At 45.8% G+C, this 19,141-nt stretch overlaps 1 protein-coding gene across 1 annotated transcript; it reads right to left on the bottom strand.

Moving 5' to 3' along the window:
* Positions 1-1,526: 1,526 nt before the first annotated feature.
* spi2 (Spi-2 proto-oncogene) lies at positions 1,527-17,811 on the bottom strand. Its single transcript, XM_059976603.1, has 7 exons — positions 17,800-17,811; positions 9,394-9,459; positions 8,923-8,970; positions 8,741-8,834; positions 7,957-8,069; positions 6,049-6,163; positions 1,527-4,273 (listed from the first exon to the last, which is right to left on the bottom strand). The coding sequence occupies exons 3-7, from the start codon at positions 8,923-8,925 to the stop codon at positions 3,945-3,947; spliced, it is 654 nt and encodes a 217-aa protein (XP_059832586.1). The 5' UTR covers positions 8,926-8,970; positions 9,394-9,459; positions 17,800-17,811; the 3' UTR covers positions 1,527-3,944.
* Positions 17,812-19,141: the final 1,330 nt, after the last annotated feature.

The following is a 19,141-nucleotide window of genomic DNA, read 5'->3' on the forward strand; positions in this document are numbered from 1 at the left end:
CAGATGTCATTCAATGTGAATAAATGTGAAGTTATCCACTTTGGAAGCAGGAACAAGAGGGCAGAGTATTGTCTGAACGGTGTAGAGTTAGGTAAGGGAGAAATGCAAAGAGACCTAGGAGTCCTAATTCATCAGTCAATGAAGGTGAATGAGCAAGTGCAACAGGCAGTGAAGAGGGCAAATGGAATGTTGGCCTTTATTACAAGGGGAATTGAGTACAAGAGCAAGGACGTTCTTTTGCATTTGTACAGGGCCCTGGTGAGACCACACCTGGAATATTGTGTACAGTTTTGGTCTCCAGGTTTGAGGAAGGACATTCTGGCAATTGAGGAAGTGCAGCGTAGATTCACTAGGTTGATTCCTGGGATGGCAGGGCTGTCTTACGCAGAGAGATTGGAGAGATTGGACTTGTACACACTGGAATTGAGGAGACTGAGAGGGGATCTGATTGAAATGTTTAAGATAATTAAAGGATTTGATAGGATTGAGGCAGGAAATATGTTCCAGATGTTGGGAGAGTCCAGTACCAGAGGGCATGGATTGAGAATAAGAGGTCAGTTATTTAAAACAGAGTTGAGGAAAAACTTCTTCTCCCAGAGAGTTGTGGAGGTGTGGAATGCACTGCCTCGGAAGACGGTGGAGGCCAATTCTCTGGATGCTTTCAAGAAGGAGCTGGATAGATATCTGATGGATAGGGGAATCAAGGGATATGGGGACAAGGCAGGGACTGGGTATTGATAGTGAATGATCAGCCATGATCTCAGAATGGCGGTGCAGACTCAAGGGGCCAAATGGTCTACTTCTGCACCTATTGTCTATTGTCTATTTTTCATACATCCACATGTCTATCTAAGAGGTTTTGAAATGTTCCTCATGTTTCTGCCTGTACCACCACCCCTGGCCAGTGTTCCACACACACACCACCCTCTACCACCCCTGGCCAGTGTTCCACACACCCACCATCCTCTACCACCCCTGGCCAGTGTTCCACACACACACCATCCTCTACCACCCCTGGCCAGTGTTCCACACACCCACCACTCTGTACCACCTCCCCTGGCCAGTGTTCCACACACACACCACCCTCTACCACCCCTGGCCAGTGTTCCACACACACACCACCCTCTACCACCCCTGGCCAGTGTTCCACACACACACACCACCCTCTACCACCCCTGGCCAGTGTTCCACACACACACACCACCCTCTACCACCCCTGGCCAGTGTTCCACACACACACCACCCTCTACCACCCCTGGCCAGTGTTCCACACACTTCATCTTCATGTGACTAATTAACCTACTGAACAACACCTTTGGAACGTGGGAGCCAACCCATGTGGTCACGGGGAAAACCTGCCAAACCCTTATGGACAGTGGCGGGAATTGAATGCAGGCAGCTGGCATTGTAATAACATTACACTAACCGTAATGCCGCCCCAGATTCAGAGCCAGAAGTACTGGTTTAGAGATGTGGTTTTGGTAAATATTGGCAAGTATTTCAAGACGAGCTTTATTTGTCACATGTAGAACAAAACATACAGTAAATTGCATCATTTTCTGTGAAATCAAATCAGTGAGAACTGTACTGGGCAGCCTGCAAATGCTACATGTCAGGCTTAACATAACATACGTACCCACAACTCATTAACTCTGACCTGTACATCCTTAGAATGTGGGAGGAGACCGGAGCACCCAGAGGAAACCTATATGGTCACAGGGAGAACGTACAAACTCCTTAAAGACAGCATCGGGAATTGATTTTACAGCCAGTGCTGTACTGTAAAGCGTGGCGCATTACATCATAAGGGATCTCCATCTCCCAGGACACACCCTCTTCTCATTGCTATTATCAGGGAGAGGGTACAGGAGCCTGAAGACATACACTCAACATTTTAGTAACAGATTCTTCCCCTCCATCATCAGATTTCTGAATAGATAATGAACACTAACTCACTATTTTTGCTTTCATTTTGTATGACTTATTCATTTTTAATGTATTTTTATTGTAATTTATAGTAATTTTTATGTATTGCACTGTACTGTGACACAGAACAGCTGATGTCACTCCACTCTTTAAGAGGGAGGAAGGCAAAAGAAAGGAAATTATAGGCCAGTTAGCCTATAATTACCCAGTGGTTGGGAAAGTGCGGGAGTCTTATTTAGGGTGAGGTTTCAAGGTACTTGGAGACGAATGATAAAAAAGTCATAGTCAGCATGTTTTCTGTAAAAGGAAAACTTGCCCAACAAATCTGTTTGAGTTCATTGAGGAACTACAAGCAGGGGGACAAAGGAGAGGCAGTGGATGTCATTTACTTGGATTTTCAGAAGGCATTTGATAAAGTGCCACACATGAAGCTGCTTAACAAGATAAAATCCAATGCCATTACAGGAAAGATACTGGCATGGAAAGTGGAATGGCTGACAGGCAGAAGACTACAAGTGAGAATAAAGGGGACCTTTTCTGGTTGGCTGCCGGTGACTAGTGATGTTCCTCAGGGGTCAGTATTGGGACCACTGCTTTTCACATTGTTTGTCAATGATCTAGATAATGGAATTGATGGCTTTGTGGCAAAGTTTGCAGATGATACAAAGATAGGTGGAAGGGTAGGTAGTGCTGAGGAAGCAATGGAATTTCAGTAGGACTTAGACAGATTGGAAGAATGAGCAAAAAAGTGGCAGGTGGATACAGAGTTTGGAAATGTATGATAATGCATTTTGGTAAAAGGAACAATAGTGCGGGCTGTTATCTAAATAGGGGGAAGGTTCAAACATCAGAGGTGCAGAGGGACCTAGGAGTCCTCGTGCAAGACTCCCTGAAGGTTAGTTTATAGGTTGAGCCTGCGGTAAAGAAGGCAAATGCAATGTTGACATTTATTGCAAGGGGAATAGAATATAAAAGCAAGGAAATAATGCTGAGACTTTATAAGACACTAGTCAGGCTGCACTTGGAGTATTGTCAACAGCTTTGGGCCCCTTATCTCAGGAAGTATGTGTTGTCATTTGAGAGTCCAGAGGAGGTTCACAAGGATGATTCTAGGAATGAAGGGGTTAACATATGAGGTGTGTTTGGCAGCTTTGGGCCTGTACTCACTGGAATTTAGGAGAACGTGGGGGATCTCATTGAAAGCTACTGAATGATGAAAGGGTGGATGTGGAGAGGATGTTGCCTCCAGTGGGGGTAACCAGAACTAGAGGCGTGTCCTTAGCCAGGGAGTAGTAAATCTGTGGAATGTTCTACCGCAGACTGCGGTGGAAGTCAAGTCTGTGCGTATACTTAAGGCTGAAGTTATAGTTTCCTGATCAGTCAGGTATCAAAGGACATGGCAAGAAGACAGGTGTATGGGGTTGAGCCATGATAGAATGGTGGAGCAGACTTGATGGGCTGAATGGCCTAATTCTCCTCCTATGTTTTTGGTCTTTTTGTCTTCACTCCAAAACAATGGGCAGGAGAAGTCATTGTGGACACTACCCACACCGCAAGCTGCCTTTTCCAAAAACTGCCTTCTGGAAAGTCCTTTAGGGTTATAAAACCAAAGAACTTCACCCCGTTGTAATAGTTCCCTCCCCCGGACGGTTCATCCGATCAACTATCATAGTTAGCCCCACCTCCCTCTATTACCCAATGCCCTTTACATTGTAAATACATGCTGGTATTTATGAATTTATGCACATTTTATTCCATATCCTTACTTCCAACTCTATTTTATGTACATCTTTATTCTGTATAATAATTGCATGCTGCGTTAACACACCACAGCAAATATTGCCTGAGATTCCCATGGAATCCCAAAACAGGGGGAAGAGATTCTCTCCCTGCCCTCTTAGTTCTGCTGGACTTCTTGAAGAAGGCTAAAGAAGGTAACTTGCATTGATATAGTGCCTTTCAGCTTTGGGGAGGTAGAGCTCAGAAGACGCCCTGCCTCCAGGCCCTCGCAGGGCACCTCAGTTGAGGAAGGGGTAGACGAAGGATCTTTTGCTGACTCCCCGCAGACGGCTGATGATCTGCTGGCTGAACTGGTAGGTCAGCTTGCGTTTCACCTTGATGATCTCGCCTGTACGGGAGTAGTTCCTTAAGGCCCTGGCCATCTTCTGGTAGGTCATGGTCTTTTTGTTGCCCTTCCTTCTGCCCCAGATCTCCGCCAGCTTCTCCTTGTTCTGGGAGGAGAACTGGAAGAGCCCACCGGAGGGCTGGATCCACCAAATGCAGTGTCTCATCTGTGGGTCCTCTAGCATCTCGAAGAGGAACTGGAAAAGCCTGACCCTTCTCTTCCCTGTGGGGTTTGGGAGAAAAAGAGGAATGGGGTTAAAGGTGTCACGAGAATCCAATCCAGCTGTCTGGATTGTGTTTGTGATTAGAAGATCATATTGGTGGTGGAGGCAGTCTAAACTGGGCTAACCCTGCCAAGAGAAATTATCCTATCATGAGTAAAGAAATAAGATCTCTATTGAGAATGAAAGTTGCTCTGTCCAGTACAGACAGGATTTTCTGGAGGCCAGCCAGCCCATTCCAAATGTAGTCCCATGGTCTTCTCTACTGCCACAATGAGGTCACTTTCAGGCTGCAGGAGCAACATCTCATGTTCTGTCTGAAAAGACTCCAGCCCTAATGGCATGAACATGGATAGCTCTAACTTCCAGTAATTTCTCCCCACTCTCCCTTCTCTTTTTCCATTACCCATTCTGGCTTCCCTCATACTCCTTCTCCTCAACTGTCCATCATCTCCTTCTGGTCCCCTCCTCCTTCCCTTTCTCCCATGGTCCAATCTCCTCTGCTATTGGATTCAGTTTCTCCCCCAGGGATTTGAGAAGACTGGATCATGAGAGTTCAATCAGAGCAGGGGTTCTCAAACTTTTTTATGCCATGGACCCCTACCATTAACCAAGGGGTGCATGGACCCCAGGTAGGGAACCCCTGATATGAGATTCATGGAGTTATCCAGCAGGGAAGTAGACCTTTCAGCCCATCTGGTCCATGCCATCCATCTGAGCAAGTCCCATCTGCCTGTGTTTGGTCCATACTCCTTATCCCTTATCCCTGCCTACTTTGTCCTAGACTCCCCAATATCACCTTCTTCACCAACCTGTCTACCTGGTCCTAGACCCCAATATCACCTTCTTCACCGACCTGCCTACCTGGTCCTAGACCCCAATATCACCTTCTTCACCGACCTGTCTACCTGGTCCTAGACTCCCCAATATCACCTTCTTCACCGACCTGTCTACCTGGTCCTAGACCCCAATATCACCTTCTTCACCAACCTGTCTACCTGGTCCTAGACCCCAATATCACCTTCTTCACCGACCTGTCTACCTGGTCCTAGACTCCCCAATATCACCTTCTTCACCGACCTGTCTACCTGGTCCTAGACTCCCCAATATCACCTTCTTCACCGACCTGTCTACCTGGTCCTAGACCCCAATATCACCTTCTTTACCGACCTGCCTACCTGGTCCTAGACCCCAATATCACCTTCTTCACCGACCTGTCTACCTGGTCCTAGACCCCAATATCACCTTCTTCACCGACCTGTCTACCTGTGTCTCCACCTTCGGGGAACTATGTGTCTGATCCCTGCAGATGCAGTGTCAGTGACTCATTTTGGTGAGGTGAGAGGTTTAGAACAATCTGAGGAGTAATTAATTGCCTGGAGCTGGTGAAGGCAGATTCATAAGAGAAACAGAGGGTGGCACGATATTGTACCATTTAGTATGACGCTAATACAGCTCCAAGGACTGGGGCTCAATTTCATCGCTGTTGGAAAAGAGAACATATGTTCTCTTCTTGCCTACCAGGTGAACTGGTTTCCTCCTAAAGACCACTGGGTAAAGGGATTAATCGGTCATAAGCTTGTAATTTGGTGCCGGCTCATTAGGCCGGAGGGGCCTGTTACCGTGCTGTATCTCGAAATAAATAAAAAATAAAATCTGTAAAGATCAGGGGAGGGGAAAAATAGAGGTATATGGGGCTATGATTGAATTGAATGGGGGATAGGTTTGAGGGGCTGAGTGGCCTATGGTCACTTGTTGTTATGTTAAATGTCCTTACTCTTCTCACTGTTGCTGCTTCTCATCACATATTCTGAGGGTAGAGCTGGTCTGAAGTCAGAGAGTGAAGAGCAGTAAGGGTTGTCCACACATTCGGGCCCGACAGACAGTCCACACTGCAATGACAAGAGGAGCAATGTCAGGTTGTCTCTGTTTTATCACTGTGCCATCTCACCTCACATCACAGCGCTGGGAAACGTAGCAACACTCGCGGGTTGACCAGCACAATCCTCACCGATTCGATTTGACACGAATGACACATTTCACTGCATGTTTTAATGTACATGTGACAAATAAAGATAACTGTTACCAGAAGAAAAATTGCTAAAACTGGAAATCCAAAGTTAAACCCTCTTCCTCACTTCTTCCCCCTCCCATCAGGCAGTAGATACAAAGGCCAGAAAGCACGTACCACCAGGCTCAACGATGAATTCTAACCTACAGTTATCAGACGACTGAACCACTTCCAAGTGTGATAAGATGGCTGTCACAGTAGTGTAGTGGTTGGCGTAACACTATTGCAGCACCAGTGATTGGAAGGTCAGGGTTCAATTCATGCCGCTGTCCACTCGGAGTTTGGACCTTCTCCCCATGACTGCATGGGTTTCCTCTGGATGCTCTGGTTTCCTCCCATAGTCCAAAATCATATGGATTAGGGTTAGGAAATTGTGGGCATCTACATGCCCCTTCTCCTTCTCTTTCTCCCATGGTCCACCCTCTTCTCCTATCAGTTTGATTCTTCTTCAGCCCTTTACCTCTTCCACCAATCCCCTCCCAGCGTCTTACTTCATCCCTCCTCCACTCATCCACCTTCCCTCTCACTTGTCACTTGTCAGCTTGTACTCCTCCCTCTCCCCCACCTTCTTATTCTGGCCTCTTCCCCTTTCCTTTCCAGTCCTGAGGAAGGGCTTTGGCCCAAAACGTCGACTGTTTATTCATTTCCATAGATGCTGCCTGACCTGCTGAGTTCCTCCAGCATTTTGTGTGTGTTGCTCTGGATTTCAGCATCTGTAGTGTAGAATTGTTTGTGTTTACTGCCGGCTGTTGAGGTTCCCTGCTGCAGAACTGTTTCATTGTCCTTGCAGCATAATGGCCTCAGAAACCCCTTAAGAAATGCATTTATCTCTCCCTCTCCATCACTCTCTCTCTCACTCTATTATTGTCTCTCTCCCTGTATCTTTCTCTCCCTTTCTTTTACTCTCTCTGATCTTCACACACTCACTCTCTTTCTATCCCTTTGACTGTCTCCCTCCCAACCCCTCTCCCCCAGTCCCCTACCTCTTATTCCCCTTCTCTCTCCACTCTCTCTAACATTCCCCTTTTCTCTCTCTCTCTCCCCTTCTCTCTTTCCTCCTCTCTCCCTCCCTCTGTCACTCTCCCTCTCCCTCTTACTCTTTCCCTAGTCTGATAACATCCCATTTTCAAAGGCCGTGTCGGAATCAGTTGCTTTTTCATGTTTTTGATAAGATATTAGTTGAATTAATGTAGTTTTTTTAAACTAAGACAATTTGTATTGTAACAAACTATGTGATGTTTTGTCTCCACCTACTGGCAGGTAAGTAGTATAGCAGTTATATAACGGTTTATCACCTTTTTCATTTTACATTGGCTAAGTGTTAGCATGTGACACATGTGCTCTGCCTGATACTCTTGATAGGCCGTCCACTATCTTAGGAATGTGGTGTTAGCTCGAATATTTAAGTGCCACTTTTTGCAATGGCGCCATCTTTTCTTTGATTGTCCTTTTCCCTTTCTTCTCTCTGTATTCATTTAGTTCATATATCTGTATCTGTTCCTTTGTGTAAACTTTAAAATAAACAACTGTAAAGGCAAAAAAGTTTTCACTCCCTCCTGAACTCCTAAAAGAACCCGAGGATCAGAAAAGTTACTGAGGTCCCACAGCACTTACCGGATTAGAAGCGTAACGCTGCGAAGGAAGAAATATATCTTGAAAGGCTGAGTTCCTGTTGCTGTAGGAACCAGGGTGCCAACTTTCCACAGAGAATCCAAAAGCACAGGCCCCTGGAGAAAGCATAAAGCATCGGCTGAACAGACGAAGGGAGCAAATGGAGTTGGAAGACTTTTCCTTCCCTCAAGGCACAGAGAATCCATGGCTCACCGTACTGATCACCAGAATTAGTGACACCAAATTTTGTTGATTGTGTCATTCCTTTGTTGACAATTTTGCTTTATTTGACAACCTATCACTATCCCACTTCACAGACTGAGTGATTATTGAGTGTCTAAGGGTATGATTTGTTAACCTGCCTCCTCTCTCCTATTATCTGTGATTACCCATAATCTCTCAGGCCATACAGCCCAGTTTTCCATACTAGTCCTTTCATACTAGTCATTGAAACCTACTGAATATTGAAAGGCCTAGATAGAGTGGACAAGGAGAGGATGTTTCCTAAAGTGGGGGAGGCCTGGACCAAAGGGCAGAGCCTCAGAACAGAAGGATGTCCCTTTAGAACAGAGATGAAGAGAAATTTCTGGAAGAGAAAGTCTGCATGTGTGTGAGCACATATTTACTGTAATGATTCAGGACAAGTTGATAGAAAAGTAAATAGTTATGTGGGAGGGATGGGTTAGATTGATCTTAGAGTAGGATCAACAGAACATTGTGGGCCAAAGGGCCTGTATTCTGCTGTACGGTTTACGTTCTATACTGTTAAGATTTCTTCCACACTCACCTGAGCCTGAGGCAGTCTCCTGCTCAAATACAAATGCCTTCTGCTGCTCGTCGAGGAACTCCATGATCACTTCTAGATCCTCCACATTTGGGTTCTAAATAACAGAATTAAATAAATATCAAACAGTCCCATGTCTTAACCACAGGCCCAGACTGAGAATGTAATGGGTAAATGGGTCTTACCATAATGTGGGGGCAGAGCAGTCATTCAGTCTCTACCGGGAGGAAGACCTGTTCTTGAGACACAGTTAAGTTAACGCTCACCAGTGCTCCCCACATTCATGACCACAACAGATTCTACAGATGCTGGAAATCCAGAGCAACACACACAAAATGCTGGAGGAACTCAGCAGGTCAGGCAACATCTACATAGAGGAATAAACCATCAACATTTCAGGCCGAGACCCTTCATCAGAACTGGAAAGGAAAGGGGAGAGAAGTAGATTAACCTCCGCCCCCCCCCCCCACCAACCTTCTAATTCTGACTTCTTCCTCTTCCTTTCCTGATGAAGCGTCTTGGCTTATTGATTATTGATTATTCTTCTCTATAGATGCTGTCTGACTTGCTGAGTTCCTCCAGCATTTTGTGTGTGTGTTACCCCATAATCTTAGATACACACAAAGATAAACACCCAGGCAGAGAGAGAAACTTACATTTAAAGAGCACCCATCAGAAGTGAGTTTTAAAGCCAATAAAGTTCTCTTTGAAGTGTCCACACTCTTGTAATAAAAGAAACATGACAATCAATTTGGGCACAGCAAGACCCCACAGATGACAATGAAAGGCAATTCACTTTAATGGCATTTTTTCATGGGTAAAGAACATGGGGGGGGGGGGCATTCTCATTCATTGTGATGTGTTATACCAGTTACTGCTGCCATTTCGTAAAGAGTAACTTTATTTGTCACACGTTCAATCCATTGAAACATACAGTGAAATCCGTCGTAGTCTGAAGATGAGCTGGGGGGAGCCCACATGTGTCAGCATGCTTCTGTCGCCAATATAGCAGGTCCACAAATAACCAACACTAACCTATAGGTCTTAGGAGTGTGGGAGGAAACTGGAGACACACACTCAATGTTTCAGGAACATTTCCTTGCCCTTCACCATCAGATTTCTGAATAGACAATGAACCCATGAACACTAGCTCACTATTTTTTGATCTTTTTTCGCCCTACTTACTTAATTTAATTTTGCTTATATATTGCTTACAGTAATTATTTCATCATTATGAATGCATTGTACTGCTGCAGCAAAGTTAACAAATCTGACGACGTATGTCAGTGATATTTAACCTGATTCTGAGCATCAGAAGGAGACCTCTCCATTCAGAATATACAAACTGCTCACAGACAGAGATGGGAATTGAAACCCATCACCAATGGCAGGCACTGTAGCTGCTAAACTACCGTTTGATCTTACTGCATCATGTCTGACAGTTAAGTGTATAAGGAGTCAGCATTTGCAACTTTCACCAAGCGTCTGCCGTGTGGTATAGGACAGCCTGATAGACGAATTAGTTCCAGTTCTGGGTCTTCTACTTGTCGCATTAACTCTGCTTCACTCTGCATAGATGCTGCCTGACCTGCTGAGTGTTTCCAGCACTCTGTTTTTATGACACCCATGTACATATAGACACAGGCATAGAAACACTCACAGTGCTGGTGTGAACTAGCATCACACACACCATGGAAACAGCAATGCCCTTGGATGTAAAAACCCACAAAATGTAATGGATATGGCCCAGAGCATCATGGGTAAAACCCTGCCCACCAACACAGAGAGCTGTCACAGGAAATCAGCATCCATCAACAGGAACCCCACCACCCAGGTCATACTCTCATCTCACTGCTGCCACTAGGAAGGAGGTACAGGAACCTCAGGACCCTGTTCAGGAACTTATTACCCCTCAGCCATTAGGCTCTTGAACCAGAGGGGATATCTTCACTAAATTTCACTCACCTCCATCACTGAACTGTTCCCACTTTCCAGGACTCTTCATCTCACGCTAAGACCATAAGACCAAAACATATAGGAGCAGAATGAGTCCATTTGGCCCATTGAGTCTGTTCCATCATTTCATCATGGCTGATCCAACTTTCCTCTCTGCACCAATCTCCTGCCTTCTCCCTGTAACCCTTCATCACCTGACCAATCAAGAACCTATCAACCTCTGCCTTAAATATACATAAAGGTTTGGTCTCTACAGCTTCCTGTGGCTATGAATTTCACAGATTCACCACTCTCGGGCTAAAGAAATGCCTCCTCATCTCCATTCTAAAAGGACGCCGTTCTATTTTGAGATTGTGTCCTCTGGTCTTAGACTCTCCCACCACAGGAAACATCCTCTCCACATCCACTCTATCTGGGCTTTCAGCATTCAATAGGTTACAATGAGGTCACCCCTCATTCTTCTAAATTCTAGTGAATACAGGCCCAGAGCCCTCAAAGGCTCTTCATATGACAAGGCATTCTCAATCCTGGAATCATCTTTGTGAACCTCCTTTGAACCCTCTCCAGCTTCAGCGCAAACTTTCTAAGATAAGGAGCCCAGAACAGTTCACAATACTCCAACTGAGGCCGGATCAGTGCTTTATAAAGTCTCAACATTACATCCTTGCTTTTATATTCTAGTCCACTTGAAGTGAATGCCAACATTGTATTTGCCTTCCTCACCACCAACTCAACCTGCAAATTAACCTTTAGGGAATTCTACACAAGGACTCCCAAGTCCCTTTACACCTCATATTTTTTTTGTATTTTCTCTCCATTTAGAAAAGAGTCAACCCTTTCATTTCTTCTATCAAAGTTCATGACCAGATGTTTCCTGATACTGTCTTCCATCTGCCTTTTCTTTGCCCATTCTCCTAATCTGTCGGTCCTTCTGTAGTCTCTCTACTTCCTCAAAACTACTTACCCCTCCACCTTTCTTAATATAATACTCTGCAAATTTTGCATCAAAGCCATCATCAAATTCCATCATCCAAATCATTGACAAATAATGTAAAAAGAATTAGTCACAACACAGACCTCTGTGGAACACCACTAGTCACTGGGAGCCAACCAGAAAAGGCTCCCTTTATTCCCACTCTTTACCTCCTACCAATCAGCCACTGCTTTATCCATGCTAGAATCATTCCTGTGATACCAGCTTCATGTGTGGAACTTTGTCAAAGGCCTTCTGAAAATCCAAGTACACAACACCAGCCAATGCTCCTTTGTCCATCCTGTTTGTTATTTCTTCAAAGGGTGCCAATAGATTTGTCAGGCAACATTTTCTCTTGAGGAAAACATGTCGACTATGGCGGATTTTATTATGTGCCTCCAAGTAACTTGAGATCTCATCCTTAGTAATCAACAATTTATTTCCAGCCACTGAGGTCAGACTAACTGGCCTATAGTTTCCTTTCTTCTGCCTCTCTCCCTTCTTGAAGAGTGGAGTGACATTTGCAATTTTCCTCAGTTCCAGAAACATTCCAGAATCTAGTGATTCTTGAAAGATCATTACTAGTGCCTCCACAATCTCTTTAGCCGCCTCTTTCAGAACTCTGCAGTTTACACCATCTGGTCCAGGTGACTTATCCACTTTTAATCCTTTCAGTTTCCCAAGAACCTTCTCTCTATTAATAGTAACTTCACACACTTCATGACCCGACACCTGGAACTTCCACCACACTGCTAGTGTCTTCCACAGTGAAGACTCATGCAAAATACTTATACAGTTCATCCACCATTACTACCTCTCTAATATCATTTTCCAATGGTCCAATATCCACTTTTGCCTCTTTTACACGTCATGTATCTGAAGAAATTTTTTATATCCTCTTTAATATTATTGGTTAGATTACTTTCGTATTCCACATTTATTAATGATATTTTAGTTGGTTTTAAAAGATCCCCAAGCCTCTAACTTCCCACAAATTTCTGCTCTATTATTTGCCCTCTCTTTGGCTTTTATGTTGGCTTTGACTTCTCTTGTTAGCATAGTTGTATCATCTTCTCTTTAAAATAATTCCTTCTCTTTGGGATGTATATATCCTGTGACTTCTGAATTACTTCCAGAAATTCCAGCCATTGCTGCTCTGCCGTCATCCCTGCCAGTGTTCTTTTCCGATCAATTCTGGCCAACTCCTCTCTCTCGTGCCTCTGTAATTCCCTTTACTCCACTGTAGTACTGATACATCTGACTTTAGCTTCTCCTTCTCCAATTTCATGGTGAATTTGATCATATTATGATCACTTTCTCCTTTTACCTTGAGCTCTCTTATCAATTCCAGTTCATTACACACCACCCTATCCAGAATAGCTGATTCCCTAGTGGGCTCAACAATGAGCTGCTCTAAAAATCTATCTCATAGAAATTCCCCCTCTTGGGATTCAGCACCAATTTGATTTTCTCCATCTACCCATGCATGGAAATCTCCCATGACTATTTGGCATGCATTTTCCATCTCCCATTGTAATCTATAGACCCCATCCTTACTACTTGCTTGGGGGTTTGTATACAACTCCCATCTGGGTCTTTTTACCCTTGCAGTTCCTTAGTTCTATCCACAATGATTCAGCACCTTATGATCCTATGTCATCACGTTCTAATGATTTGATTTCATTTTTTACCAACAGAGCAATGCCACCACCTCGGTCTTCCTGCCTGTCCTTTCAATACAATGTGTATCCTTGGACATTAAGCTCCCAGCTGTGATCTTCTTTCAGCCATGATTCAGTGATATCTACAACATCATAAGTGCCAATCTGCAACTGTGCTTCAAGTTTGTCTACCTTATTCCATATACTGTTCACATTCAAATATAATGCCTTCAGTCCTGTATTCACCCTTGTCAAGTTTGTCCACCTTTTACCTTGCAACTCACCCTGTTGACTGTAATTTTGCCCTGTCAACAGCCTCTCCACACTACACATTGCCTCTGTTTGTAAACCAGCTACCTCATCTTCAGCACTATCATCCACCTTTCCTACGATACTTCTTGCATTGAAATATACACAGATCAGGATACCAGTCTCTCCACACTCAAACCTCTGATTCCTGACTTTGTCTGAGGTCTTACCAATATCTGCCTCCACAACCTCTCCACGAACTGTCCTGGAACTCTGGTTCCCGTCATCCAGCACCTCTAGTTTAAACCCCACCATGCAGAATTAACAAACCTTCCCTCTAGGATATTAGTTCCCCTCCAGTTCAGGTGCAAACCTTCCTTTCTGTACAGGTCCCACTTTCCCTGGAAGAGAGCCCAATGATCCAAAAATTTTATGCCCTCCCTCCTACACCAACTCCTTAGCCACACATTAAACTGTATAATCTTCCTAGTTCTGGCCTCACTAGCACATGGCACGGGTAGCAATCCTGAGATCACAACCTTGCCCTTTAACTTTCCCCCTAAGTCCCTGAACTCCCTATGCAGAACCTTGTCATGCATCCTACCCATTGTCATTGGTCCCTACATGGACCGCGACTTCTGGCTGTTCACACTCTCACTGAAGAACGCTGAGGACTCAATCCAAGATGTCCCAGATCCTGGCACCCAGGAGGCATTGTACCATCCAAGAATCACCTGACCACTGTGACTTTCCTCTGTTCGGAGCCTAAAGCCCCACACCCAGTGATTTAGGAAGAGCATCAGCCCCTCTACCATCAGATTTCTAAATTATCTGTGAACCCATGAACATCACCTCAATGTTCTTCTTTTACACTCTTTATTTTGTAATTTATGTCTTTCTGCTGTAATGCTGCTACAAAACAATTACCTCATGACATTCTGTATGATCTTGTGATCATATCACATTGTGATCATGCACCAAATTGTCTGCCTGCACTGCACTTTCTCTGTAGCTGTTACACTTTATTCTGCATTCTGTTACAGTTTTCCCTTGTTCTACCTCAATGCACTGTGCAATGATCTGATCTGTATGAATAGCGTGAAGACAAGTTTTTCACTGTATCCTGGTACGTGTGACAATAATAAACCAATTGCATTTCTAATATAAACACAAGAGATTCTACAGTTGCTGGAAATCCAAAGCAACATGCATAAAGTTCTGGAGGAACTCAGCAGGCCAGGCAGCATCTATGGATACAAACACTATTCTTTGAAGAAGGAGGATATCTCAGGTGTTCTGGAATGGAAACTTTGTAGGACAACGTCCCAAATCAGCTCCCTCTGGTGCCCCCTCCTCCTCCCCTTTCTCTCATGGTTCATTCTCCTCTTCTATCAAAGTCCTCCTTCTTCAGCCCTTTACCTCTTCCACCTATCCCCTCCCAGCTTGTTGCTTCATCTCCCCTCTTCATTTACCCACCTTTCCCCTCACCTAGTCTCACCTATTACCTATCAGCCTTTACCTCTCATTCCTCCCCCTCCCCCCCCCCCCCCCCAGCTTCTTATTCTGGCTTTTCCCTCTTTCCTATCCAATCCTGGTCACATGCTCAGTAGTTTGTGTGTTATAGAACAGTACAGACCTTTTGTTCCATGATGTTCTGCCGAGCCACAAAGACCAATCCAACCCTTCCCTCCCACGTAGCCCTCCACTTATTCTCCATGGCCGTTGCCTGAGCTGCTGAGCTCCTCCAGCACTTTGTGTGTGTTCCTCTGCAGTCCAGCAGTGTGTTCTTATTCTGGGCACCTTTCATAAGCTAACCTCCTCCACTGTACAGGTGGGCACCAAGCAGTTATCCTGCTCCCTTCTTGGAGATCTCCCTCTCTCTTGTCACCTCTTGCTGTTCTTTGTCCAATCAGGACAGAGATGGAAAGGAACTGCTTCGCCCAATAGAGAGGGAGTGATTGCAATTCTCAACCCAAGAAGGATAAGACCATAGGACTATTAGTCACAGAAGCAGAATTAAGGACATCATTCCGAGTGGTAACATAACCACACTGCTATCAGTCTTGTCTTAAACCCATAAGACATAGGAGCAGAATTAGGCCACTTGGCTCCATCATGCTTGATTTATTATCCTTCACAACCACGTTCTCCTGCCTCCTCCTCATTTCCTTTGACACCCTGATTAATCAAGAACCTATCAACCTCCGCTGTAAATATACCCAATGACTTGGCCTCAACAGCCATCTGTGGCAATGGATTTCTTAGTTTCACCACCCTCTGGCTAAAGAAGTTCATCTCATCTCTGTTCTGAACCCTATTTCATCCCTGTTGTACTATTCTTTGGTTCTATGTCTCACAAGAAACATCCTGCTATTCTGAGACTGTGGAGAAACCATTACTGAGGGAGGAGGTGAAGGATCAGGGAATATGGGTTAGCCTGGAAAGATGGTGCTTGGGGAGATCAACCCTAACAACAGGCCCTTCAGCCCAACCATTCCATGCTAACCAAGCTTCTCACCTAAGCCTGTCCCATTTGCCCATATCTAATGCATATCGCTCTCATCCTTTCCTCCCCATGTACCTGTCCAAGTACCTATTAAGTGTTATTATTGTACCACTTCCTATGATAGGGGCGCCTCAGTAGAGTAGCGATTAGGGTGATGCCGTTGCAGTTGGTGTGTTGGAATTCGGGGTTCATTTCCGAATCCACAGTAAGAAAGTTTGTATGCTTTCCCCGTGACTGCATGGGTTTCCTCCGAGTGCTCCCGTTTTCACCTACAGTCCAAAGACATTCCGGGTAGTAGGCTAATTGGTCACTGTGTTGTGAATGGCAGTGGAGGTTGACATCCGTCTGTCTCGAAGGACAGCAGGTGATCATCGTCATCACAAGCCTGGGCAGAAGGTATGCAGATCCTGAGATGCCCAGTCATCCAGGTCCCCCTCCCGGCCTGACCATGTTGTGATTAGGCTGGGGTTAAGTCGGTGGGCTGCTGTATGACATGGCTAGGTGGCCTGGAAGTGGGTTTTCCATGCTGTGTCTCTAAATAAATAAATAAGCTTATCCACATACCTGCCCGTGTGTCTTTTAAATGTTGTTAACGTACCTGCCTCAACAACTTCCTCTGGTAGCTTGTTCCAAATACTGACCATACTCTGAGTGAAAAAGCTGCCAATTAAATCTTTCCCCTCTTAGCTTAACCCTATGTTTCCTAGTCCTTGACTTCTCAACTCTGAGAGAAAGATCGTGTGTATTTGCCCCATCTATGACCCTCATGATTTTATACACCTCCATAAGGTTACCTCTGAGTCTCTATGCTCTAAGGAGTGGCCCCAGCCTGCCTAACTTCTCCCTGTAACCAAGCCCCTCAATCCCCAACAGCATCCTCGATCTGACTGAATGCTGGACACACTTTCTAGAAGTCCATAGGGTTATGACATGCATAGAGTGGGCAGCCGGAAAGTTTTCCCCAAGTTCGGAATGTCTAATACCAGAGGGCATGGATTTAAGGTGAGAGGGGGTAAGTTCTGCAAAAATGTTGCTTTACATCCAGAATGGTGTGTGTCTGGAACGTGCTGTCAGGGTGTGGTATGGGCAGAGGGGACACAGGTTCTCAAGGGATTCTCCAGATGTGCTGGGGAATGGAGGGATGGGGACATCATGTAGACAAAACGGAATAGTTAGATTGGGTTTTATGGAATTGCTAATTTAAACTCAAGAGATTCTGCAGATGCTGGAAATCCAGAGCAACACACACACAATGCTGCAGGAACTTGGGAGGTCAAGCAGCTTCTATGGGAATGAATAAACAGTTCACATTTCATGCACACGCACCCCTCCCCAACACACACGAACACACACTCTCTCTCTCTCTCTCTCACACACACAACTACAGTCTACAGCTTTCTAACTACTAGCGCGCAGTTGCGATCTGACATTCGGGAAACGAAATTTCCCATCGTTTCGTGAAACCTGCAGATGGCCAAGTGAGCGGTTGCTCCTGCGGTCTCTGCCCGGCCGGCTCACGTCCCCTGACTCAGAAGTTGGGGCAGAACGAGTATGTTTGCCCCCAGAGTACCTGCGGTTCAGCCCGTTCCCAGAGGGAACTGGAGTGCTGCTCCGAGATGTCCTGACGGACTCGGGAAGGTGGCGATGCGCGGCGGAGGCGCGCTCCCCCCCATCCCCTCTCCCTTTGCATTGACGGCGCCAGCGCTCTGCTACTCACCCCGTATCCTGCAAAGTGCCCCTTCAAGTGAACTTCCCTCTGCGCCCTGTATCCTGTTTATACCCCCTTCCCGGGCGCCTGCGTCATCTCAGGACAAGCGCCTCCCCAGGAAGCAGACTACCCCAACCTCCAATCTGGCTGGCGTCCAATCCCGAGAACGAACCCCGTACTCAGACCGCGGGGCCGGACAGTTCCGTCAGACCCGACTATCCTGAATCCTCCCATCCCACGGGTAACAGAACACCCCCCCCCCCTGCGTCCGGCACAGCCCCTGAGGGAGCTTATGCTGCAGACACCATCCACTCCTCTGATGTTAGGGTATTCAGAGAAAGAAACTGTTATTAAATTACCCGCGCTTTATTCTGGAAGAGTCAGAACTTCCCAAAGCACTGGACAGAATTGAAGGTCAGCTAGATGCTGGGCGGCATAATTAGCGCGAAGCTTTACAACGCCAGCGATCCGGGTTCCAACTCCTGCCGCTGACAGGAAGGAGTTTGCACGTTCTCCCCGTGACCACGAGGGTTTCCTTCGGGTGCCCCGGTTTCCTGCCACGTCCCAAAGGCGGACCAGTTCGGGCTAGTAAGTTGTGGGTACGCTATGTTGGTGCCCCAGCACCTCCTCGACTGTGATGGTCACTGGCGCAAACATTGTATGTTTCCATGGTTTGAGGCGCATGTGATAAATAAAGTTAATCTTTAATCTCTCTCTTTCTTTAAGGGTGACTATGCGGCATTACAGGATGAATAGATGTATGGGTGTTATAGTCGTAGAGCACTACAGCGCAACAGGCCATTCGGCCCATCCAACCCATGCCAAACTATTAATCTGCCTACTCCCATCGACCAGCAACTGGACCATAGCCCTCCATACTCCTCCCAACGTTACACCTAGCTCAACCTTGTGTGTGTGTGTGTGCCAGGGGTTGCAGGCAGGTATGCAGATCATGACCCGATGTTAGGGCAACCAGATGTGTTGGGTGGAGGGGAAGGTTTTTTGGAACAGCCAGTTTAAAGGGGCATTATGTAAGGAAGGCTGATATGAGGGTCAGCAGGTGTGTGAGTGGGCGGGCAGGTGTGAGGAGGAGGAGGAGACATGTATGAGGGAGAATCGGATGTGAGCTGGGCCAAGGGTTGGGAGGCTGGTGTGAGTGAGGTCTCGGTGTCGTGGGCTTTAATCTCCAGATGTGAGTGGTACAGATGAATTCCTCTACAACATTTGGCTGAACAGACATCCCTAACACCAGAGAGCCAGCTGTTGGCCTGGCACCAAATCCAAAGGGTGCTTTGCCTCTGGCAGTGGGCACCAGTCCTAACCCCTTTACGCCTCGCTACACTAAGTGATT

This window comes from Hypanus sabinus, chromosome 8, assembly GCF_030144855.1.
Source record: "Hypanus sabinus isolate sHypSab1 chromosome 8, sHypSab1.hap1, whole genome shotgun sequence".
Taxonomy (NCBI): Eukaryota; Metazoa; Chordata; class Chondrichthyes; order Myliobatiformes; family Dasyatidae; genus Hypanus; species Hypanus sabinus.

Bases quoted from the DNA above. Each gene is read 5' to 3' on its own strand.
- spi2 (XM_059976603.1), bottom strand. The intron at 6,164-7,956 runs GTAAGTGCTGTG...TTGTCATTGCAG, and splicing joins AGCGTTACGCTTCTAATCCG to TGTGGACTGTCTGTCGGGCC. The intron at 4,274-6,048 runs GTAAGGACATTT...CAAACCCCACAG, and splicing joins AAGCAGCAACAGTGAGAAGA to GGAAGAGAAGGGTCAGGCTT.